Genomic DNA, 20,857 nt, shown 5'->3' on the forward strand with positions numbered 1-20,857 from the left:
TGGTTCCTAGTCGGATTCGTTAACCACTGTGCCACGACGGGAACTCCCGTTTTGTTTTGTTTTTTCCCCCTGTTCCTTTCCTCTATTTGACATCAGTAAAATTTTAAATACCACAGAATTGATTTGTCTTTAAATGGAGAAACAGCATGAAACAAAAATGAAACAAAAAACCCAAAGGACAGACAGAAAATCCTCAATAAACCCTCAAATTTGGTTTTGGTGTTTCACATATACCAACAGCACAGGAGACCATAAATGATGTAATTAAAACAGCAAGGGTATCAGTACATGGTGCACAGGGTCCCAAAATAACCCTGCCTAAACTCTTTGTGGAGATCCTAACAGGTACTGTGGCCTTATATTCTTACAATAAAATATCTTCCTCTCACCCATGGGTCCATATCTATAATCAAATCACATCTAAAATATGCTTCAGAGGACTTTAGAAATAATTGGAACATGCCGGATTTTTAAAGACAGAAATTTAAAAAAAAAAAAAAAATCCCCACAAACTACCCACTCAAATGCTAGCACCCAAATAAAACAAGCCAGTTCACAAATAGAGGAAAGTCCAACAACTCTTTGCTCTCTCCAACAGGGTACTCCACTCAAATGCAAAACCAATTGGCTTATTCTGGAGAAAAATCTCCAGAGAGGAATCAGGTGCTGGCAGGACACATGGGTGTGACTTACCCTACTGGATGAGGCCTGTCATCTCCCAAGCGCTGATTCTGTGATCCAACTGCCAAGCACTGGGGCAGCCGGTGCTGTTTTGGGGGAATTTTGAAGGCAAGATCATCAGGACAAGTGAGGGAGCCTTACCCTCAAATTCCCAAGCAAGGCTGCTAGCCATAAGCAGCAAGGCTCCTGGCTGGAGACACCAAAATTTGTTACTAAATCCAAGCTCATACTGCTCATTGCATGACAGGCCAATAATTCGAGAGATGAGCTGTTGGGGCAAGGAAGAGCAGCTTTATTCAGAAAGCCAGCAGACCAAGAAGGTAGTGGACTCATCTTGCTTGAGTTAGAATCCAGGCTTCTTTTACACTAAAAGGGGAGGGAGGAAAGTCAAATAGTTCGTGGTTCCCATCAGCCTCTGGAGGGGAAGTGTTAATTTCTTCCTGCTTGCAGTCATTCACAGGTGGATCTAGTCAGGATGTTTCTTGTGAGAAGGTATTTTCGCTTAATGCCCATTATCTGGGAGGCTGGGTTCCCAGACATGGGCCATTATTTGTAATTTCAAAATTGTAATAGAATACAAAGTTTTTCCCTATTATATCACCTCTATCTAGATTCAACAATCGTTAACATCTTGTCACATTTGCTTTATCCCTCTACATAAAACCTTTAACTAGGTCATTTCAAAGTAAATTGTGATATTAACACTTCATCCCCAACTACTTCAGCAGGTTATCTCCTAAAAATAATGCTCCTACATAGCCATAAAATCATTATCACACATTATCATACAACATTTAATATATAGTTCATATTTAAATTTCCCCAGTTGCTCCCCTCCCCACTGCAAAATGTCTGCTTTATTTATTTTTTGGTCCAGAATCCACTCAAGGCTGACAACACTGCACTTGGTGGTTATGGTTTGTTTGATCCATAACTGCTCCTTCCCTCCTTTTTTTTTAAAGATATTTTATTTTCCAAGCATTCACGTCAGCTGCCTTTTGGAATGCCCATGTGATGCTTTCCATATGCTATTTTGTATAAACTACAAGTCATTTAGATTCTGAATAGATGTGACCTCCAATGTGCTTGCCATTAACATTTTAAAAAGGGAATAAATATTCTTGTTTGAGGTCTGAGTACTCTCTAAACTTTATTTATTTATTTTTTTTAGGGCCACTCCCGCAGCATATGGAGATTCCCAGGCTAGGGATCTCATCAGAGCTACAGCGGCTGGCACAGCAACGCCAGATCCAAGCCGTATCTAGGGCCTACACCACAGCTCACAGCAACGCCAGATCATTAACCCACTGAGCGAGGCCAGGCATCAAGACCACAACCTCATAGTTCCTAGTCAGATTCATCTCCACCGCGCCACAACGGGAACTCCTACACTAAACTCTAAACTCTAAACACTAGCAGCAAGTTTTGGATGCAGCACAGGGGCAGCCATTTCCTGATGAGCCTTGCATTTCAAGTAGTGTCCTATCAATAGTCATAAAATACATTCTACTTGTCAAATAAATGGAGTACTTTTTATTTGAAAGGTAAATTTTTGTTTTCCTCTTGTCTCCATTGAGTAAAATAAATTCTTTCAAGAGCCAGCCTCTTAAGCACATTTATATTTTGACCTATTTTTCTCCAAGCCCATTTACATTCTACCCATTTGGTTTCTTAATCTTGCCTATCTATTTTCAAACAGAGTAGGAATAGCCAGTGTTAGAAAACAGCAGCGCTGACCCTGCATGCACACACATCAGGAATAAGGAAAACCCTCTGTGACTATTTCTTTGTTTAATTTTACTTTGACACAAAATTTAGTTAAATGTTGGGTTTAGAGCTGCCAAAGAACACAGGCATGTAAACATGTAGTCTGGGATCTTGAAGACACTTTGAGAGAAGAACCCTTCTTAACTGTAAGGTAATATTAACTCATAAGATCTTTACAAATTACTTTTGCATACATCATTCAACTTGGTCATTACACCAATCCTATGAGGTAGTTGAGGAAGGTGGTAAAATCTCTTTTCAAATATGAAAACTGAGGCCCAGATAGATGTACATGATTGGCCCAGGATCTCATGACTATAGCTGGCAGAGGTAGGATTTCAATCTGGCTGTGGCTTGCATACCAAAGGTGTGTTGTGGGAATCTCATTTGACTAAATTTTCTTCCTCAATAAAGAATCAAGATGTTTCTCTTAGGATGCTTAAGCTTCTTACCATCAATAATAATTTGGTACTTCTTTCTGTAGGAGTCCTGTCTTCACTGATAAATAGCAAACAGACCCCTCTGACTTTTGGAGAGGCTCTGTTGTTACCAAGGAAATCCGGGGACATTATGGCTTCAGGAAACAAACACTCAACATAAAGTATTCAGACACCAAGTAGGGTCACCCTCTTGCTTGGGTAGATTTCAAAAAAGCATCAATCCAATTTGTACATCCTTCAGTGAAGACTCAATTGTAGCATCTAATATTTCCTCTCCTGGTATCTTATTCATGGTTAAAGAGTCTGGTCTTGTTTTGGCCTCAACAGTAATCATCGAATTTACAAAAGGAAGGTCTGCAGGAACCAGCCAGGGTCTTTCTTTTTTGCTCCACCATGGGTTTGCCGAATTTATTTATTTTACTGATTATGGAAAATTGATATATTGGAACATCAGAGTCACCATTGGTTATAAGTAAATGATATAATCAAAATTATAAAGCAGCGTCATTACAGACTCTTCAGCAAAGTAATACTAGTAGTGTGTGTGTATGGATGCCTGTGTATACAAATAAACATTATCTCCACACATATACCCAAAACAGTTTATATGCATACACACACACATATATGTTTGGAGGTTTTGTTATTTTTGTTGTTGTTGTTTATATTTGTTTTTTACTTATGGTTCATCTGGTATCTGTCACAAGAAGGCTGCTAATATACAACTTTTTTACATGTGAAAAACTCAAAAAATAACTCTAAGTGGCAGTGAAGTAACATCTTTGAGAAGAAAAAAAATAACCTTAACATTCATTGACAATAACAAAAAAACACATATACACATGAGAGATTTCTTGTACTTAAACTGCCATTTTGTTTTTAATTTTGTTAACATGTATTTCTTTGTATTTATGAATAGGAATAGAGAATATATATACATAGAACCAACACTGAGGATGTGTTGCAAATGGTGAGTTCTTATATTTTCTTGTGTAATCACAATTCCCTCAACTAATAACTTCATTTAATTTGCAGTATCTCAGAGTTCCCACTGTGGCTCAGCGGTAACCAACCTGACTAGTGTCCACAAGGATACGGGATTCCATCCCTGGCCTCCCTCAGTGGGTTAAGGGTTTCGTGTTGCAGTGAGCTGTGGTGTAGGTCACAGACTCAGCTTGGATCCTGCATCGCTGTGGCTGTGATGTAGGCTGGCAGCTGCAGCTCTGACTTGACCCCTCTCCTGGGAACTTCCATATGCCGCAAGTGAGGCTTGAAAAAGCCACACACACACACACACACACAAAATTGCGGTATCTCTACAAATTGATCTCTGAATCTTTTTGGCCCAACTAAGTCAGTTCTAGCAAATCTGTATTTTAAGGAATCCTCTTGCTTTAATGCCCACAGCTTAATGCCCTTAATGCTGTCAGGTCCTGAGGGCAGAGACTGTGTGTGGCTCCTCTGCATCTCCCAGAGAAGGTCCTCAACAAGTACTTCTTGAGCGGAACTATCTTCAGTTACCTAATGGAAAATGAGAAGAAAGGCATTTCTGGAGTTCCTATTGTGGCACAGTGGGTTAAGAATCTGACTGAGGCACAGGTTCCATCCCTGGCACTGAGCAGTCCCTTAAAGGATCCAGCATCACTGCAGCTGTGGCAGAGTTCGAAGCTGTAGCTCAGATTCAGTCCCTGGCCTGGGAACTTCCATATGCCACAGGTGAGGCTCTAAAAAAGCAAAAAAAAAAAAAAAAAAAAAAAAAGCAAAACAAAAAAGAGAGAGAGTTTTTAAAAATTGCTAATTATTTTGCATTTCAGTAAGTGGTTTGTTTTTCTCCTAAATTTTATTCCCCAAAACTTGAATTAGCCTTTTAATTGCTATTCACATTTCTTAATAGCAGTCCTATGCAAGATGGATAAACCTACTCAGGACAAGTATTGAGTTAATCTTCCGCTATGGCAATTAAGAATATTAGGAGAGTTTTATTGGCTATGTCATAGCTTCCCTGTGATACAGAATTGGTAAGACATATGGCTATAAAAGTGTGACTCGTTACACATCATAATAGCAATGTTACAGTCAGAACAATGCAAACAGCTTCTCCTTGAAACAGACCATCATTAGAAGAACCATTACATTCCATGACCCGAAGAGCCTTCTTATCCCTCAAGAAAATGTTAAGTCCCGGTCCAGTCCTAAAACCACACAAAAAGACCCTTCATTTGACTCCTCATTAAACGCCCCCCTCAAACGTTTATAAAAATACTAAAATAACATTCTCACGGAAAAAGCAAAGTATGAGTTTAGAAAATGAATATCAGGTACATGTACAGAAGATTTCATTTCACCCGTATATAAGTGGCTCTAGAGAAAGATAGGGAAAACTACCAACTACATAACACACTCTTTGGGGCACCTAACTAGGGGCAGGGGAGGAGGAAATAAATAGTTCATAGGGTAAATCCTCTGTCCCACAGTTTAATCAGAGAGATCCCACAGTGTCACAAGGCAGTAAAATGTCCAGCTATCTTTTCAGATAACTTCCTGAGAGCTGGAGGGTTCTTCAGAGTTTCTCATCTTGCTCTTTCCAAATGCCAACACGATCGCCTTCAAGGTCCTCAGCCTGAAGTCAGCCGTCCTGCAACACGAATCAAAACCTGTTGTACAGCTGGATCTCATTTAACAAAACAAGACTATCCCTAGAAAGCAGTTTATCAGATAATTTCTAGGGAGCATCTCAAATGATCAGTACCTTGCCCTCTTTAAGATTTAGAGGGAATTCAACGAACATGTAATCTACCCAGCACACGATGTACATGTTCGGAAATAAGGCTGTAGTGGTGGCTGTGCAACTCTATGAATACCCTAAAAACCACTGAAGTACATGCTTTAAGTGGTAAAATTTATTTACTTATCTATTGTTTTTTTAGGGCCACACCCACGGCATATGAAAGTTTCCAGACTAGGGGTTCAATAAGAGCTGCAGCTGCCGGCCTACGCCACAACCACAGCCACACAAGATACGACCCATGTCTTTAATCTACACCACAGCTCAGGGCAATGCCAGATCCTTAACCCAATGAACAAGGCCAGGGATTGAACCCTGCATTCTCATGGATACTAGTCGTGTTTGTTACCACTGAGCCACGATGGGAACTTCTAAGTGGGTAAATTTTATAGTACATAATAGAGCTGTTTTAAAAGTTGGTGTTATAAGAAAGGAAACACTGGATCAGCAGAAACTTACAATAAACTTCATACAACTGAAGTGATTGTGTGGCATCCTTATTGTCCTCATTGAGGAAGGAACTAGAGGAATTTCGGTTAAAGGTCATTGGCGTTTTTCTCATCACGGGAAGCTATGGAAACCGTGTACTTAGATCTCCTGACAAGTGGACCAGTCCTGAGAATAAAGGGCCCTGGCCTGATCCAATAGGATCTCTGCCTAACTATTCTATTTATGAGAAGGATTCAGTAGGGAAGCAATGGGTGCCTTCCATGACATTGCTTTGAAGGTTAGGAATATGACACCAATTTCCCCAAATCCTCATACTATGGACTACTGACTAATACATTTATCTAAGTCCATCTTGAACAGATTTATATTTTCAGTTTGTTCTAACAAATTCCATATGTTTCCCAATTTGCTCTGGATGATTTGAGCATAATTTTTGTGTGGAAGCGAAGCCTGGCCTATTAGAACTGTGAGGTCCCCTGGTCTCTGCTATTCACCACACTCTCCTCCGTGATGCTCTCAAAAGCCTCTTTTTAATTTTTTTTCTTTTTTGTAGGGACAAGAGTTTCCAACTCTCCTTCCTCTGCCTCCTCTGAGTTTGCACCCTGACTCTAGCTTGGAAAACCAAGCTGATAGGTACAGTGTACATGGGATAGTTAAGGGTCCTTAGGACATTATGACAGTGCTCAGACATGGAAACCTACACTGAGTTTTAGAACTCATCTGGTTCAGTTTTATACATGATAAAACCAAGGTCCAAGCAAAAGAAATCATTTGTCCAGAGTCATATAACTAGGCAACGGCAAGACTAAAAGTAGTATGTCTCGATTCCCAACCATTCTGCTTTCAAAACCTCCAGGCTGCCTTGTGAACTCATTATAATGTTCATCTTAATCCCTTTCATCCTCCCTCTTCTGATTTTATTTGTAGTTTGACCAGCACTGACCTCACCGTCCTGTCTAGTCTCACCCATGTCTGCTTCCTCCTGGTCCAGTTCAAATGCAGTGCCTCGGTCAACAACATCCACACCAGCCTGTACCCTGGGCTTCTCATTTTCCCACTTGGCAAAGCCTTTGTCCTTTGTTGCTTTGTCATGGAACTTGGATTTCATTTTGGGGAAGGTGTGGGACCCTGAGTCTCCCCAGCCAGCTTCTGACCACACAGGTTCGGTCTGGGTGGCCTGGCTGGTGGTGGCCCGCTGCAACCGCACGGAGATCTTGCGAGAGGAGCCTGTGACCAGTGTGATGGCTCTGCTGTCCAGGTCTCGGTGTCCAGCAGCAACGCCAGGGAACTCAAACACCTCATCCTGCACTGGAAGAGGAAAGATTACTTTGATTATTGTGTTTATCTGACATCTGACTGCTTCACAGCAAACCACCAAAGTTGGGGCAAAGAACAGGAGTCCGCTGGGCAAGGTCCTAGAGGAAAAGACCAGAGGTGGGATGAAACTGGTTGCAGGTGAACTGCACATCACTGAGACCTGAAAGCAGAGAGGAACACATGAGGTTCAAGGGTTTTTAGCCACTGCTGCTCACCCTGAATCAGACCTTGGTATTTATAATGGCTCTGATCAGTTTCAGATCCAGAACCCAAACAAGTTGCAGGTGTGGAAGGAGAGCAGCGAGAAATCACAATAGGAAAGAAAGTTGAGAACATTACCTGGGGGCAATGAGGGACTTCCAGGCAGTGACCCATGACTGCTGCCCACGGAGGTCGCCCGGGCAAATCTCCTGCAGGCCAAAACCAGGAGGTCTTTGCACTGCTTGTGACAATTGGCTCCACAGTCTGAAACATCCCAAAAGATCACAGGTGATGAGTGTGAACCACATGTTTTGGGTGCTGACCAGCCTCCCAAGCTGTTAGCTTCTCCTCCCTCTCTCTTATTTCTGTGTTTAATCTCAGAATCTGGCTCAGGATTGTAGGGTGTGTGTAGGGCAGTAAAAAGGACCAATGGAACCCTTTTCCCTTCCTGGGGTTCCTAAAGTTCTCTCTTATTCAGCTACTTCTACACAATTCATTGAAGTTCTGGGGAGTAACAGGCAGGGCAGGGGCAACCTGACTTGGAAGTTGCCTTTGCCCAACACTAAATTCAAATTACATGGGACTGGGGTTCTTCCAAAACTGAGATGGATTCCCTACAAAGAGGCTCCCTGAGCCAGTATGAACACGAGAAGCCTCAGCATCTAGTCTCTCTCAGGACCTACTGCTGCCTCTGATCATTTGTATTTTTTATTCTTCGTTTCCCAAAACACTTTTTGGAGCAAGTGATCATATGTCTTGCTTCCTTTCTTGGGGAAGAAACAGAAAACCAGGTGAGCATATGCTCAATAAACATATCCCAGATTTGACTATGGCTTGGAAACGGCATGTGGCACATTCTATGACCTTCCCGTTAGATGCTTTAGTTAAGAAAATAGATATTAAGCACTACTTGGGATAGAAAATTTTGGCCACTTTGGAAGACAGCAACACAATTACTTCATATGATGAGGGTCCTACATTTCTCTTAGAATCCCTGATCAGATATGATCATTTTAAAAGGTATATTTCTCTCTCATTGACCTTTCTTATTATTTCCAATACCCATTCCCTCCCAATGATCTCTTTTAAAGTGGTTTTGTAATGATATCATAGAAAGATCAAATTGTAATGACATGTACAGTCAATTTTAGTTAGGTTTTTCACTTGATGTGTTTTTAAGAGAAAATATATATGCAAAGATGATCCTAGGGGTTGATTTTCATCATATTCATAAAAGTATGTGTGTCTATGCGTGTCTAGGGGATAAGGGGGCAGAAGCCAGAATGAAACTAATGACTCATGGCTGGGCAGTAAGATACTGCAGTATCTTTGCCGCTTGAAAGTAAAACTCTACGACTAAGATAATCCAAGTTAGAACTAAAGGGGAGTTCAAGGAAACTCCCTGTTCATGTAAAATGAAGGCCAAATACTGAAAGACGGATAATGAAAAAAGGCATCACAAGGGACCATTATTAATCTGAACGCATTCTGTGATTAAGATGTTCCCTTTTGCAGTTTTATTCTGTTTTTTCAAGAGTGTTACTATATCCTTAAAAGAATCAGTATAAACAGTCTGCATTTAAATATCCAACAATTTTTAGAACACCAGTAAATTGTACTAGGAATATATTATATAAGTAGCAACGCATTCCTATTGTGTTTATCAAATACATTATTTATTCAATTGTTATAAATTTCAATTACATGGCGGAAGTATATGAACACATTCATTGAAAGGGACGCAAGTTTCTCCTCTTATCATCTGTGATTTAGTAGAGAAAAAAATAGCTATGTGAGAGTAGAAAGACATGCATATGTATTACAGAAAAGAGCACTTTTTTCCCCCCTTGAAGGGCAAAGCTCATTTAAACAGTATTTCCATTAGGCTTGCCCGCCTCAGAATTCCCATCTTGACTGTGTGGTGATGATGAGCAAGACATCTCAGAGATAGGGGCTAGATGTGTGGGGGTTGACAGGGGGGTTTGTTTGCTCTTTGTAATAAGTGATAAAATTCCAGCCTGGGCTCTCCCAAACTTCAGGGAGTCCTTTCCTGGACACATTAACTCTTCAGGAGCAAAAGGCCCCAAAGCCCCATGATCTCCACGATGTCAAGAGCTATAAGGTTTCTATCAGACAAATAGGATTCCTGCCCCAAACGTCACATTTTAAAATTTTAATAAAATAATGTTCATTTACCTTTGCATTTGTAGCCTTGCTTGATTATGCCCCAGAGCTGTAACAAAAGACAAAGGAATGTCAGGGAATCTGAGAAGAAATCTGGAAAGAAAACAAGGCCACAGAGAAGGAAGTCCTGGGAAGTGTGATGACTGGCCGAGCACAAACAGGATGTAGCTGCTCCTGACACCCTTCCTGTCAGATAGAAGAAGCCTCTCCCAGCCCACTCCAGCTGGAGCAATAACAGGAGTTTTGCTTCCTTTTTCTTTCTGGGAGCCAAGTGGGAGCTGGGATGGGAAACATTTATTGTGCATTTATTGGAATTTGGCATAATAAGCTTTCAGCAAAATTCACAGGGAGACTTTGTCATTCTGCCTTTGGAAGCCCCTAGCTCCCTCTGCCTTCTTTTAAATCACACTACCTGCTCTTGACGCCCCCTACAGGAAACTAAGTGACCCAAGCAGTGTATCCCACTAAAGCATTTGGATTTGGCTAGGTTACTGGTAGAACATAAATGAGGAAAAGATCATGTATTTATTCTCTGCATTTGCTTGGGGTTTGGCCTGTGCTGAGCATGTGGGAGAGGTAGAAGAGGCTCATATTCTGCCAACCAGTGAGGAAGTAGGACGTAGGAGGTGACAAATGTCTCAGGAGAAATGTGAGGGCCTACAGTTCAGTGAGGGAGTGTTTGCCCAGGCAGTTCAGGGGTATCACCCTGGCGGTGGTGTCCTTGCCCTCCAACCCACTGTAATCACCGTGACAAGGGGCCTTCCCATGTTCTTTCTCAGGCCTCGCACAGCACTGGCCTGTGGGAACCAGGGACACCAGGAACATGCAGTACTGATGAATTAAATGGGCTTAGTTCACGCTGGAGAAGCTCTATTCTTAACCTTTTAGTGGTAGGTTAAGCGGCTGACAGAACACACACACACAAACACACACACACACACACACACACACACACACACACACTCACCCACCACCACCAACAAAACTAATACAATGATTTTGAAAGAAACAGCCCTGGTGGCGACTGGGATTGCTGAGGGTGTCATCCACAACATGTTATAAGAGGAAAAATGCCCTGAGTGTGGGCTTCATGGTCACAGGAAAAGAGTAAGTAGCTGCCAATGTGAAGTGATTCAAGGCATGAGGAAGCTTGCTCCTTACTCTCCTTCTGACAAGGCAATTCCACCAGTGGAGCGTGAGTCTTTTGAGTCTTCAAAGTTATTTGGTCCTTCAGAATACATTATTAAGACGCAAACGTCTCCTGGGACAGGGCAACATTGTGTCTTGGAGACAGGAAGGATTATTAAGGCAGCGAACTGGAAGCAAAGGCCTCAGGTGCTTAGGATGACCAGCAGAGGGATGGGAGGGGTCAGTGCAGAGAAGGGATGTGGGTGGGTAGGACGATCCCATCTGTCCGAGCTTTAAGGATCTTTATGATAACCTAGTTTGCTTCCCTTTTATAATAGGTGAGTGTGATGATCCAGGAAATTAAATAAGTTGCAAGGTCCTACATCTGGGAAACTTGGTAGTGATGAGAAATTGCTTCCTCAGAGCCCTTGGTAATAGTGACAACGAAAATAATGATGAGAGCTAACATTTAATGAGCTCTGGCTTGCTATGTGAAAGGCACTGTTTTAAGCTATGTGTAACAACTTATTTAATGTTCACAATATCCTTATGAGATAGGTAATCATTATTTTCTCACTTTTACAGATGAGGAGACTGAGCTACAGAGAGGTGAAGCCACTTCACAAGAACTAGTAAGTAAGCCCGTAAGAAGGGAAAGAAGAATGTGAACAATGTGTCACTTGAGGGAAAGACGGGAAGCAGGAAGCCATGGCTCCTGGGTGTTTTGTGTGTGCTTAGACCAAAGCCACTGATCTCGGACAAGAAAGGATAAGATTTATAATATCCAGCTATGGCACGTTATTAGCATAGATGCAGGAACTGCTGAAAAAGATACAAACACGAGTCTCATGAGAAGGGGATGTCAGGGCCTTGCATGTTAAAGCTCACTTAAGAACCAGGAGACAACACAAGGCAGGAAGAGGCTCTGGGTCAGTGTGCCAGCCAAGGACAGCAGAGGGTACTTCCTACAGTTCTTTGACTTTGAAAACTCGGGCTGCTATAAGATTTGGAATGATTGTTTGTGGTGTAAGGGGCACTGGACTGGGAGTCAAGAGACCAGAATGAGTCATGATTCTGCTGATAATGATCCATGTGACCTCAGAGAAATCACTTAACTTCTCCAGACCTTGAAATAAAGGAATTAGCAAAACTCTTTCAGTTCTGGAATTCTAATTCGAAAATCAGTGAATTTCAAGTAGTGCCTATTTGTCTTCCTTACCCTTAAAATGGAATTTATTTCTAAAGCAGGTGGTGCAGGCACTGAAAAATAGTCCTTCCAGTCCCCCACAATTCCTTTCAGTGACCCATTTAGAACATTATATTTATAAGCCTCTTTGAAAATCAATAAGCTTTTAGGGGTTCTCTCCTGGCTCAGAGGTTAGAGAACCCGACTAGCATCCATGAGGACACAGGTTCAATCCCTGGCCTAGCTCAGCAGGTTAAGGATCTGTTGTTGCCCATGAGCTGTGGTATAGGTCGCAGACACAGCTTGGATCTCGCGTTGCTGTGGCTGTGGTGTAGGCCGGCAGCTCTGATTGGACCCCTAGCCTGGGAACCTCCATATGCTAGGGCTGTGGCCCTAAAAAAAAAAAAAAGAAAATCAATAAGCTTTTAAAAAAATGTGTGTGGGTAAAGATCAAATCAAATTACAGCAATGAAATTAAGTATATTTTGAAAAATAAAAAAGGTTATTAAAACTTTAAATGAGTTAACTCCAGAAGTATCAAGGAACACTAAAAAAAGAAAGTTGATATATTTTTTTTGCCTGTGACCACAGCATGCAAAAGTTCCCAGGACCAGGTATCCAACCTGAGTCAGAGCAGTGACCCAAACCACGGCAGTGACAACATCAGATCCTTAACCAGCTGAGCCACCAGGGAACTCCTAAAAAAAGGAAGATCTACTCTGAGCTCTGTGGCATGCAGCATGTCTGATATCATTTAATCATCGCAATAAATGGCAGTTAAATCTTAACCCCTCTTACAGATAGGGAAGCAGAGACTCAAAGATGATCAATAACTTGGTCAAGGACACAGAGATAATAAGGGGCAGCACTGAGGTTTGAAGTCAGAATTCCAGACTCCAAATACTGAGCACAGTTGCATCAAGAACCTAGCACCAGCAAGCCTGCTCTGAGGAGTTGGGGAGGAGAGTGTGGATGCTCCCAAGAAAGCATACCTTGCTCTTCTATGAACCAGTGCCTCCCTGAAGGGGAGAGACATCCAGAAGGACTGGAAAGCAGAGATAGGACCTTGAGATCTGATAAGGACCAGAGGGTCAGATGTCTCAGCCTGACTTTTGGCAGAGCCAAGTCATGACCAGACAGAGTCCCTGGGCCCCACTCTGCAGAAGAGAGCACACATGACTCCATCCCATGTGAGCATTTTTCAGGTCTAGATACAGGCAAAAATTCCCACCAGAAGAGAGAAACATGAAAAAGGAGACCTACTTGTTGTATCTTGAAGGGTCAGGTGATATAATCACAGTGGCATAGCTGGCAGGAGAACCTCTCCTTGCTTGGAGTGAGTGAAGAGAGCTTCTCAGGCTGGCCTTGCCCCTTGACCACAGCAGCTGCTGTGACCACCTGGGGCCATCTTTGAGGTAACCACTGCTTCTTATTTGCCTGTTCTCAGAGGGACACACAACTCCTACCCTTGTGCTCCCCAAAGCCAGTTACTCAAGAATTAAAGGGGAAAAGATACTCAACATTGCTAATAATTAAAGAAATGCAAATCAAAACTACAATGAGGTACTGTCTCACACCTGTCAGAATGGCCATCATCAAAACGTCTACAAATAATACATGCTGAAGAGAATGTAGAGAAAAAGGAAAGCTCCTACACTGTTGGTGGGAATTAAATTTGTACAGCCACAGTGGAGAACAGTATGGAGGTTCCTTAAAAATTTAAAATAGAGGTGTCATATGATCTTGCAATCCTACTCCTGGGTATATATCCAGAGAAAAACATAATTCAAAAAGATACATGCACTCCAGGGTTCACAGCAGCACTATTTACAAGAGCCAAGACATGGAAGCAACCTAAATGTTTGTCAACAGATAAATTGATAAAGAAGATGTAGGACATATATACTACAATGGACTATTATTCAGCCATTAAAAAAACAACCAAATAATGCCATGTGCAGCAACATGGATGGACCTAGAGAAATGACCATACTAGGTGAAGTCAGCCAGACAAAGAAAGACAAATAAACTTATTTCCAAGACAGAAATAGACTCACAGACACAGAAAACAAACTCATGGTTACTAAAGGGGAGTGGGGAGTGGGGAGTGGGATAAATTAGAAGGTTGGGATTAAAATATACACACTACTATATATAAAATAGATAACCAGCAAAGATCTACTCTACAGCACAGGGACCTATACTTCATATCTTGTAATAGTCTATAACTGAAGTGAATATTTTAAAATGTAATATATAAAAAAGAATGAGAGGGAAAAATGCAATTTAATGGGACATATATGACATAAGCTGTGAATTCAGTAGGGGTCCACAGTGAGACAGGACTGCCAAATGAGGCTAACATAATCAAGCTGACATCTAGACACAGGCCACTCACCTGGCTGCTGGGCTACCCTCAGCTAAAGTACTACATTTTCCATCTTATATAACTTGGATTTCAACTAGAAGATGTTCAGAGCTCAAGGGTCTTTGTTTACTACCAGGGCCAAACCTGGTCTTAGTTGTCAAAGAATCATCAATTGTGGGAAGTGAAGTATACAAACTTTGTTTGTTGCAATAGTGTAGGTAGAGTCAGAAATCCACATTTGAGTCCCGGCTCTAGTCATTATTGGCTGTACAGTCCTGAGAAACTTGGATTATTCTCTCTGGACCTACCTTCACATGCAAACAAGGAGAGTAAAATGCCCACCTCATGGGCTAGTCATGAGGGTTAACTACGTTAAGGTCTCTGGAGGTACTTGAAGCAATCAAGTACTGTCAAGTGCTGAATAGATGTTTATTATTATAACCATCCTCTCTCTTTTTCCCTCCCTTTTCTTTTTATGGCCACACCTGTGGCATATGGAAGTTCCTGGGTTAGGGGTTGAATCGGAGCTACAGTACCGGATCCAAGCTGCATCTGTGACCTACACTGCAGCTTGCAGCAATGCCGGATCCTTAACCCACTGAGTGAGGCCAGGGATAGAACCTGCATCCTCATGGAGACTACATAAGGTCCTTAACCCACTGAGCCACAATGGGAACTCCTATAATCATCTTCTCTTTGAAGGGTTTTTTTCCTTTCCTTGAGCCATGCCAGAATAGATTTTGAATGACTGACACTATATAAAACAAGAACTGGGAGGAACTGGATAAGATAAAATACTCTGCTTCATTGCACCCACTTAGTGGTGAATGCCAGGACTCACTGGGCAGAACCCTTCTCTGGCAGGTATTAACAGACAAACTGCTCTCTTGAGTTAATAGGCCTCACTAATCTTCCCTAGCTTCCTCAGCCCTACATTCCCAGAAAGAACACAGCTGAACCCAGAGACTTTGCATTTGTTTTAACTGATTGTTTAACTTCAGGGAGCCATTATGTTTTATTTCTAATCCAAGGCGGACGATGGACTCAGTATATCATTTTCCTACATTCTCAGACTACTGCACAAATGGCTACATACAGGAGAAAACAATGGAAAACAGACTTACAAATCCTGCACAGTGTTCACAGAAGGTTGGCTTGAGATAGGTCATCTCCTGAAAATTATGGACAAATCCAGGTCCCATTTTACAGTGTAGTTGGGACTTAGCTCTCAGGAAGTAAGCCATCATTTCGTCTTTACTAATGAGTCCATCCCTGTGAAGAGAAGGGAGGAAGCTTTGAGTACCATGTTGCTAAGTAGTTGCCACACTTAAATCACTCACCTCAAACCTTTGTGGCCAAAAGCAGGTAGGTAATGTCCATTTTCCTGTCACATATAAAGGAAAGGACCGAAAAGGACAGCTTTCAGTGTCAAAGGCTTCCCCTGTAAGCAGAATGTGTGTGTGTGTGGGGGGGGGAGCTTGTGCACCGCAGCACAGAAAGTCTTCTTCATTACCTACATTCCAAAAGGACATCTCCTTTCTAGCTTTGCTCAAAATAGGGTTTGCAAGAATCAGCTTTCTGGAGAAAGACAGAAAACTGTGACAACTGGACACCCCCCCCCAATTCTCAAGTTCAAGTTCACTTAGTCTGATGTCATCCAGACCACTAGCATTGGTAATTGTTTCACTTATATTTTATTGGCTCACAGACCATTCTCTGATTCTTCCAGATCTTCTCCATGTAGAACCTCTGGTTCTACCTACCACCACACATCCTGACTTGTTTAGCAAAAAAAGATCAACTCCACGTGATATAGGTGAGCTTCATGTTGCCTTCTCGCCACATCAGCCTTTGTTGGAGACCACACCCTTCCATGCCAGTTCAGAATTCCTTTATATCTCATCTGTCCTTTCTTGGGACATTCTTCCATCCCACACTCTCTGACCGCTTTAGGACACTGCTCCTTTTGGGTTCTGCTCCATCTTGTCACCAGCTCTTTCCTATACTCAGGACTTGCTCTCCTTAAAAATGTCTTTCTCAATCCTGTTGCCATTCCTAACCCTTGTCTTTTCTCTTTCTTCTCTTACTCCCCAAATTTTCAACAAGATGTTTTTTCCATTTCCTTTGATTACTCTTTACTCCATACAATCAGGTTTCTAACCCCACCATTCTACCGAAACTGTCTAACGAGTACTCTTATACTCATAGTGACACCTTCAGTGGGTGATAAATTTATTTCCTTGGCAAAATTTTTTAATTATTATTTTTTTAATGATTGAGGTTTTAGCCTCTAAAGTTATTTAATTTCTCAGGAATCATTTGAAGCTGAAGAGAAATTTATTTTTTCTTTGTTTCACAAGATAATCTTTGAAATACCAAAGGAAAAAAAAAAAAAAAAAAACCATGGACACTCCCTGGCTATCTGCAGCCATCCCCTGCTCTCTGGAAGACCATAAGTAATCTGAAAAAAAAAATCTTACTGTATGAGTTTTAAGATTTCTCTCAGGTCCACTGATGCTGAGGACTCTCCCATGCTAGATCTAACTACATATAGCCTCTATTCTTTTTTGATAGAGATTTTGGGGTTGATGAATTAAGTATGCAATAGTGGTAATATGGGAAATGGAGAACTGGGCTAATTTGCAAATCAGTCCTTATACTCAACATTGATGATATGGTCTGCCCTGTGATCCCATCCAACCAGTCATCATTCCTGGACACCAAGAAAAAACATCAGCAAAAATTGAGACTTGGATTGAAGATGTCCAGATATAAATTAAAAGACTTCCTGCTCTCCTCTGATAGTAATTTTCTGCTTCAGGACAGTTGCATTACAACATAACAAAATTAAACTTACTGATCTTTGTCCAGCACACAAAAGGAATCCAAGAAGGGAAAATTGGCAGCTATACTTTCAAAGTCCTCTTGGGAGATGTACCCATCATGGTCATGGTCATAGTTTCTAAACACAGACTGCAAAGAAAAGACATGTTTATCGAATGACTGTATATGTCAGCCTCTAAACTCTTTATTTAAAAAAATCAATAACTAGCATACCATTCTTTGGAATCTAGTGGGAAATAACAATAAGTTTGGAATCTAGTGGGAAATAACAAATTTGAGAAGTTATGGTATAATGAGATAAGTGCAATGCTGAGGATAAAGACAGAGTGCTATACGGGGAGTTGGGAGAGAGATTTCAAAAGGTTTCCTGGAGAAAACAAGGTTTAAACTGAGACCTCAGGATTGAGTAGGAGTGAGGCATGAAATGCGAAATTGGTGGATTCACAAATACCAATATCATGACAATGGAAAATGAAACTTTAAAATATTAAATTATCTCAGGAGTTCCCGTCATGGCTCAGTGGTTAATGAATCCGACTAGGAACCATGAGGTTGCAGGTTCGATCCATGACCTCGCTCAGTGGGTTAAGGATCCGGTGTTGCCATGAGCTGTGGTGTAGTTCACAGACACGGCTCGGATCCCGCGTTGCTGTGGCTCTGTCGTAGGCTGGTGGCTACAGCTCCGATTACACCCCTAGCCTGGGAACCTCCACGTGCCACGGGAGCAGCTCAAGAAAAGGCAAAAAAAGACAAAATAAATAAATAAAATATTAAGTTATCTCAAAAATCAAAGCATACATTTAATGCAATTCCAATCAAAATCCCAGTGGGAATTTGTTTTAAATGAACAAATTGATTCTAAAGTTCCAGTGGAAGTGTACATGTTGAGAGCAGTCTACAATTTTATAGGATGGGAAGTAAAGACCTTAGGCAAAGGACACAAAAGCAAGAACAAACAACTTGGACTAAAAAACTTTTGCACAGGGAGGTAAACTATCAACAAAATGAAAAGACCACCTACTGAATAAAAGATATTGGCACAGGATATATCTGATAAGTAGAGACTATACAAATAATTCGTATAACTCAACATGAAAGAAAACAAACAACCAGATTTAAAAAGAGGCAGAGGATCTAAATATACATTTTTTTTCCCCAAAGATGTATACATACAGATGGCCAACAGGCACAAGAAACGATGCTCAGCACACTCATCTCAGGGAAATGCAAATCAAAACCACAATGAGATACCACTTCACACCTGTCAGAATAGTTATCATCAAAAAGATAACAAATAACAAGTGTTGGTGTGAATATGGAGAAAAGGAAACACCTTTGTAGTGTTGTACTAGGACTATACATTGGTGCTGCCACTATGGAAAACAGTACGGAGGTTTCTCAAAAGGCTAAACAGAACTAACATACAATCCAGCAATTCTACTTCTAGGTATTTTTTTCCAAGGAAAACAAAAATGCTAATTTGAGAAGTCATATGCACCTCTATACTCATTGCAGCATTATTTTAGCCAGGATATGGAAGCAACCTAAGTGTTCATTAATAGACGAATGGATAAAGAAGTTGTGGTATACAAATAAAACAGAGGAGGTGCCACTGTGGCTCAGTGGTAATTAACCTGACTAATATCCATGAGGATGTGGGCTCAATCCCTGGTCTCACTCAGTGGGTTAAGAATTCGGCATTGCCCTGCACTTTGGTGTAGGTCGAAGACTCGGCTCCGATCCTACATTGCCGTGGCTGTGGCACAGACCGGCAGCTGCAGCTCTGATTTGACCCCTAGCCTGGGAACTTCCCTACATTGAATGTGCGACCCTAAAAGGCCAAAAAAAAAAAAAAAAAAAAAAAGGAATGTGATTCATCCATTAAAAAAGAATGAAATCTTGCCATTTTTGACAACATGGTTGGGTATTATGTTACGTGAAATAAGTAAGGCAGAGAAAGACAAATAGCATATGATTTCACTTATATGTGGAATCTAAAAAACAAATGAACAAACAAACCAAAACAGAAATAGACTCATAGATACAAAGAACAAACAGATGGTTGCCAGAGATGAGGGAAGTGGGAGGGTGAATGATTAGGTGAGGGAAATTAAGAGGTGCAAACTTCCAGTTATAGAATAAATGCATCATAGGATGAAAAGTACGGCATGGAAATAGAGTCAATAACATGTTACTATTATCGTATGATGACAGGCGGTATCTTACTGTGATGACCACTTTGTAATACATAGAAACATCGAACCACTGCACCTAGAGGATCACCTAGAATACCTAAAAGATCAATTATACTTCAATTAAAAAAATTAGGAGTAATGAGAGAGAATGCGCTCTATCAGAAATTAAATATTCTACAAAGTTGCAATAATCAAAAAAACATGGTGTTGCAGAGAGTTCAGTCCAGACACAAGTCCATGTATATGTAAGAATTCAGAATATTAAAAAGTATCTACTCAAGTCCACAGGGAAATCATGGATTATCCAATAGATGCTGTTGAGTTAAATGGGCTAATAATAAATTAGCCCAAACTGAATTCTAGATGCACTAAATATTTTAATGTAAAAAAATAAAGTTACAAATGAACTAAAGGTAAATGGATGAAAATATTTTTCATGTTTTGCAAACTTTGAGGAGGAAAGACTTTAGCATGACATCAAAGTCAGAAAGCACAAACAAAAATATCTCATTGCAATAAAATGAAAAATATCTGAGTCAAAAAAGCTCAATTAGGGGTTCCCCTTGTGGCACAGTGGAAATGAATTTGGCTAGTATCCACGAGGACGCAGGTTTGATCCCTATCCTCGCTCAGTGGGTTAGGGATCCCGCATTGCCTTGAGCTATGGTGTAGGTCACAGACCTTAGCTTGGATCGTGTGTTGCTGTGGCTGTGGTGTGGGCTGGCAGCTGTAGCTCTGATTATTATTATTATTATTATTATTATTATTAAGCCTGGGATCTTCATATGCCATAGGTGTGGCCCTAAAAAGACCAAAAAAAAAAAAAAATCTATCCAAACAGGGCCACCCTTCCCCATGAAATTGGAATTGGAGAGAGAAACAGACTCCCCATGTGGGACAAAGAAAGTTTGTTTGTAGAAAACGGAGAAAGCAGAGATGAGACTAGGAGAGAGAATATTTGTCTTCTATTTCCTGATGCTAGAACTTCCTGAGCTGCGACTCCATGCACCTGGATTCTTTGCCCACCCTCCCTGGCTCCAAGTCAGGTCTGTTACTGCCACGTCATCACAGGGCCTCCACTGGACCATATTACCTCCTCAACCCTCTCCCTTGCCCTTTTGAATCTCTCCTTCCTGCTCACGTGCTCCATGTGACATTTCTTGCATAGTTCTACGGGTAATCCAAGATAGAGAACATTCTTTCCTTTTCTGTAAATATCCTTTCCCAGCAAAGAGCACATTTTATCCTACAGACTTGTTCCTACGGCATCAGAGGATGTGCTGATCCATGAAAGGAGAGGTTTAATCAATA

General features: G+C 41.2%; 1 protein-coding gene across 10 annotated transcripts in view; it reads right to left on the reverse strand.

Annotated features, from left to right (window-relative positions):
- Positions 1-950: 950 nt before the first annotated feature.
- The window catches only part of RASGRP3 (RAS guanyl releasing protein 3), a 117,238-nt gene continuing 97,331 nt past the window's right edge, over positions 951-20,857 (reverse strand). For 8 of the 10 annotated variants that reach the window (XM_085019639.1, XM_085019637.1, XM_085019643.1 and 5 more), the window contains exons 13-18: positions 17,365-17,480; positions 15,632-15,779; positions 9,838-9,874; positions 7,780-7,905; positions 7,067-7,431; positions 951-5,523 (exon numbers count right to left, since the gene is read on the reverse strand). In XM_085019639.1, the coding sequence (XP_084875765.1) occupies positions 5,515-5,523; positions 7,067-7,431; positions 7,780-7,905; positions 9,838-9,874; positions 15,632-15,779; positions 17,365-17,480 (801 nt within the window). In that variant the 3' untranslated portion in view covers positions 951-5,514. The remainder of the gene's footprint in view (positions 5,524-7,066; positions 7,432-7,779; positions 7,906-9,837; positions 9,875-15,631; positions 15,780-17,364; positions 17,481-20,857) is intronic. The other 2 variants (XM_085019641.1, XM_085019642.1) reach the window with 2 other exon arrangements.

This window comes from Sus scrofa, chromosome 3 (assembly GCF_054392235.1).
Source record: "Sus scrofa isolate SSC_HxYL_T2T_F1_AM1 chromosome 3, Sscrofa_HxYL_maternal_Yorkshire_Landrace_v2.0, whole genome shotgun sequence".
Taxonomy (NCBI): domain Eukaryota; kingdom Metazoa; phylum Chordata; class Mammalia; order Artiodactyla; family Suidae; genus Sus; species Sus scrofa.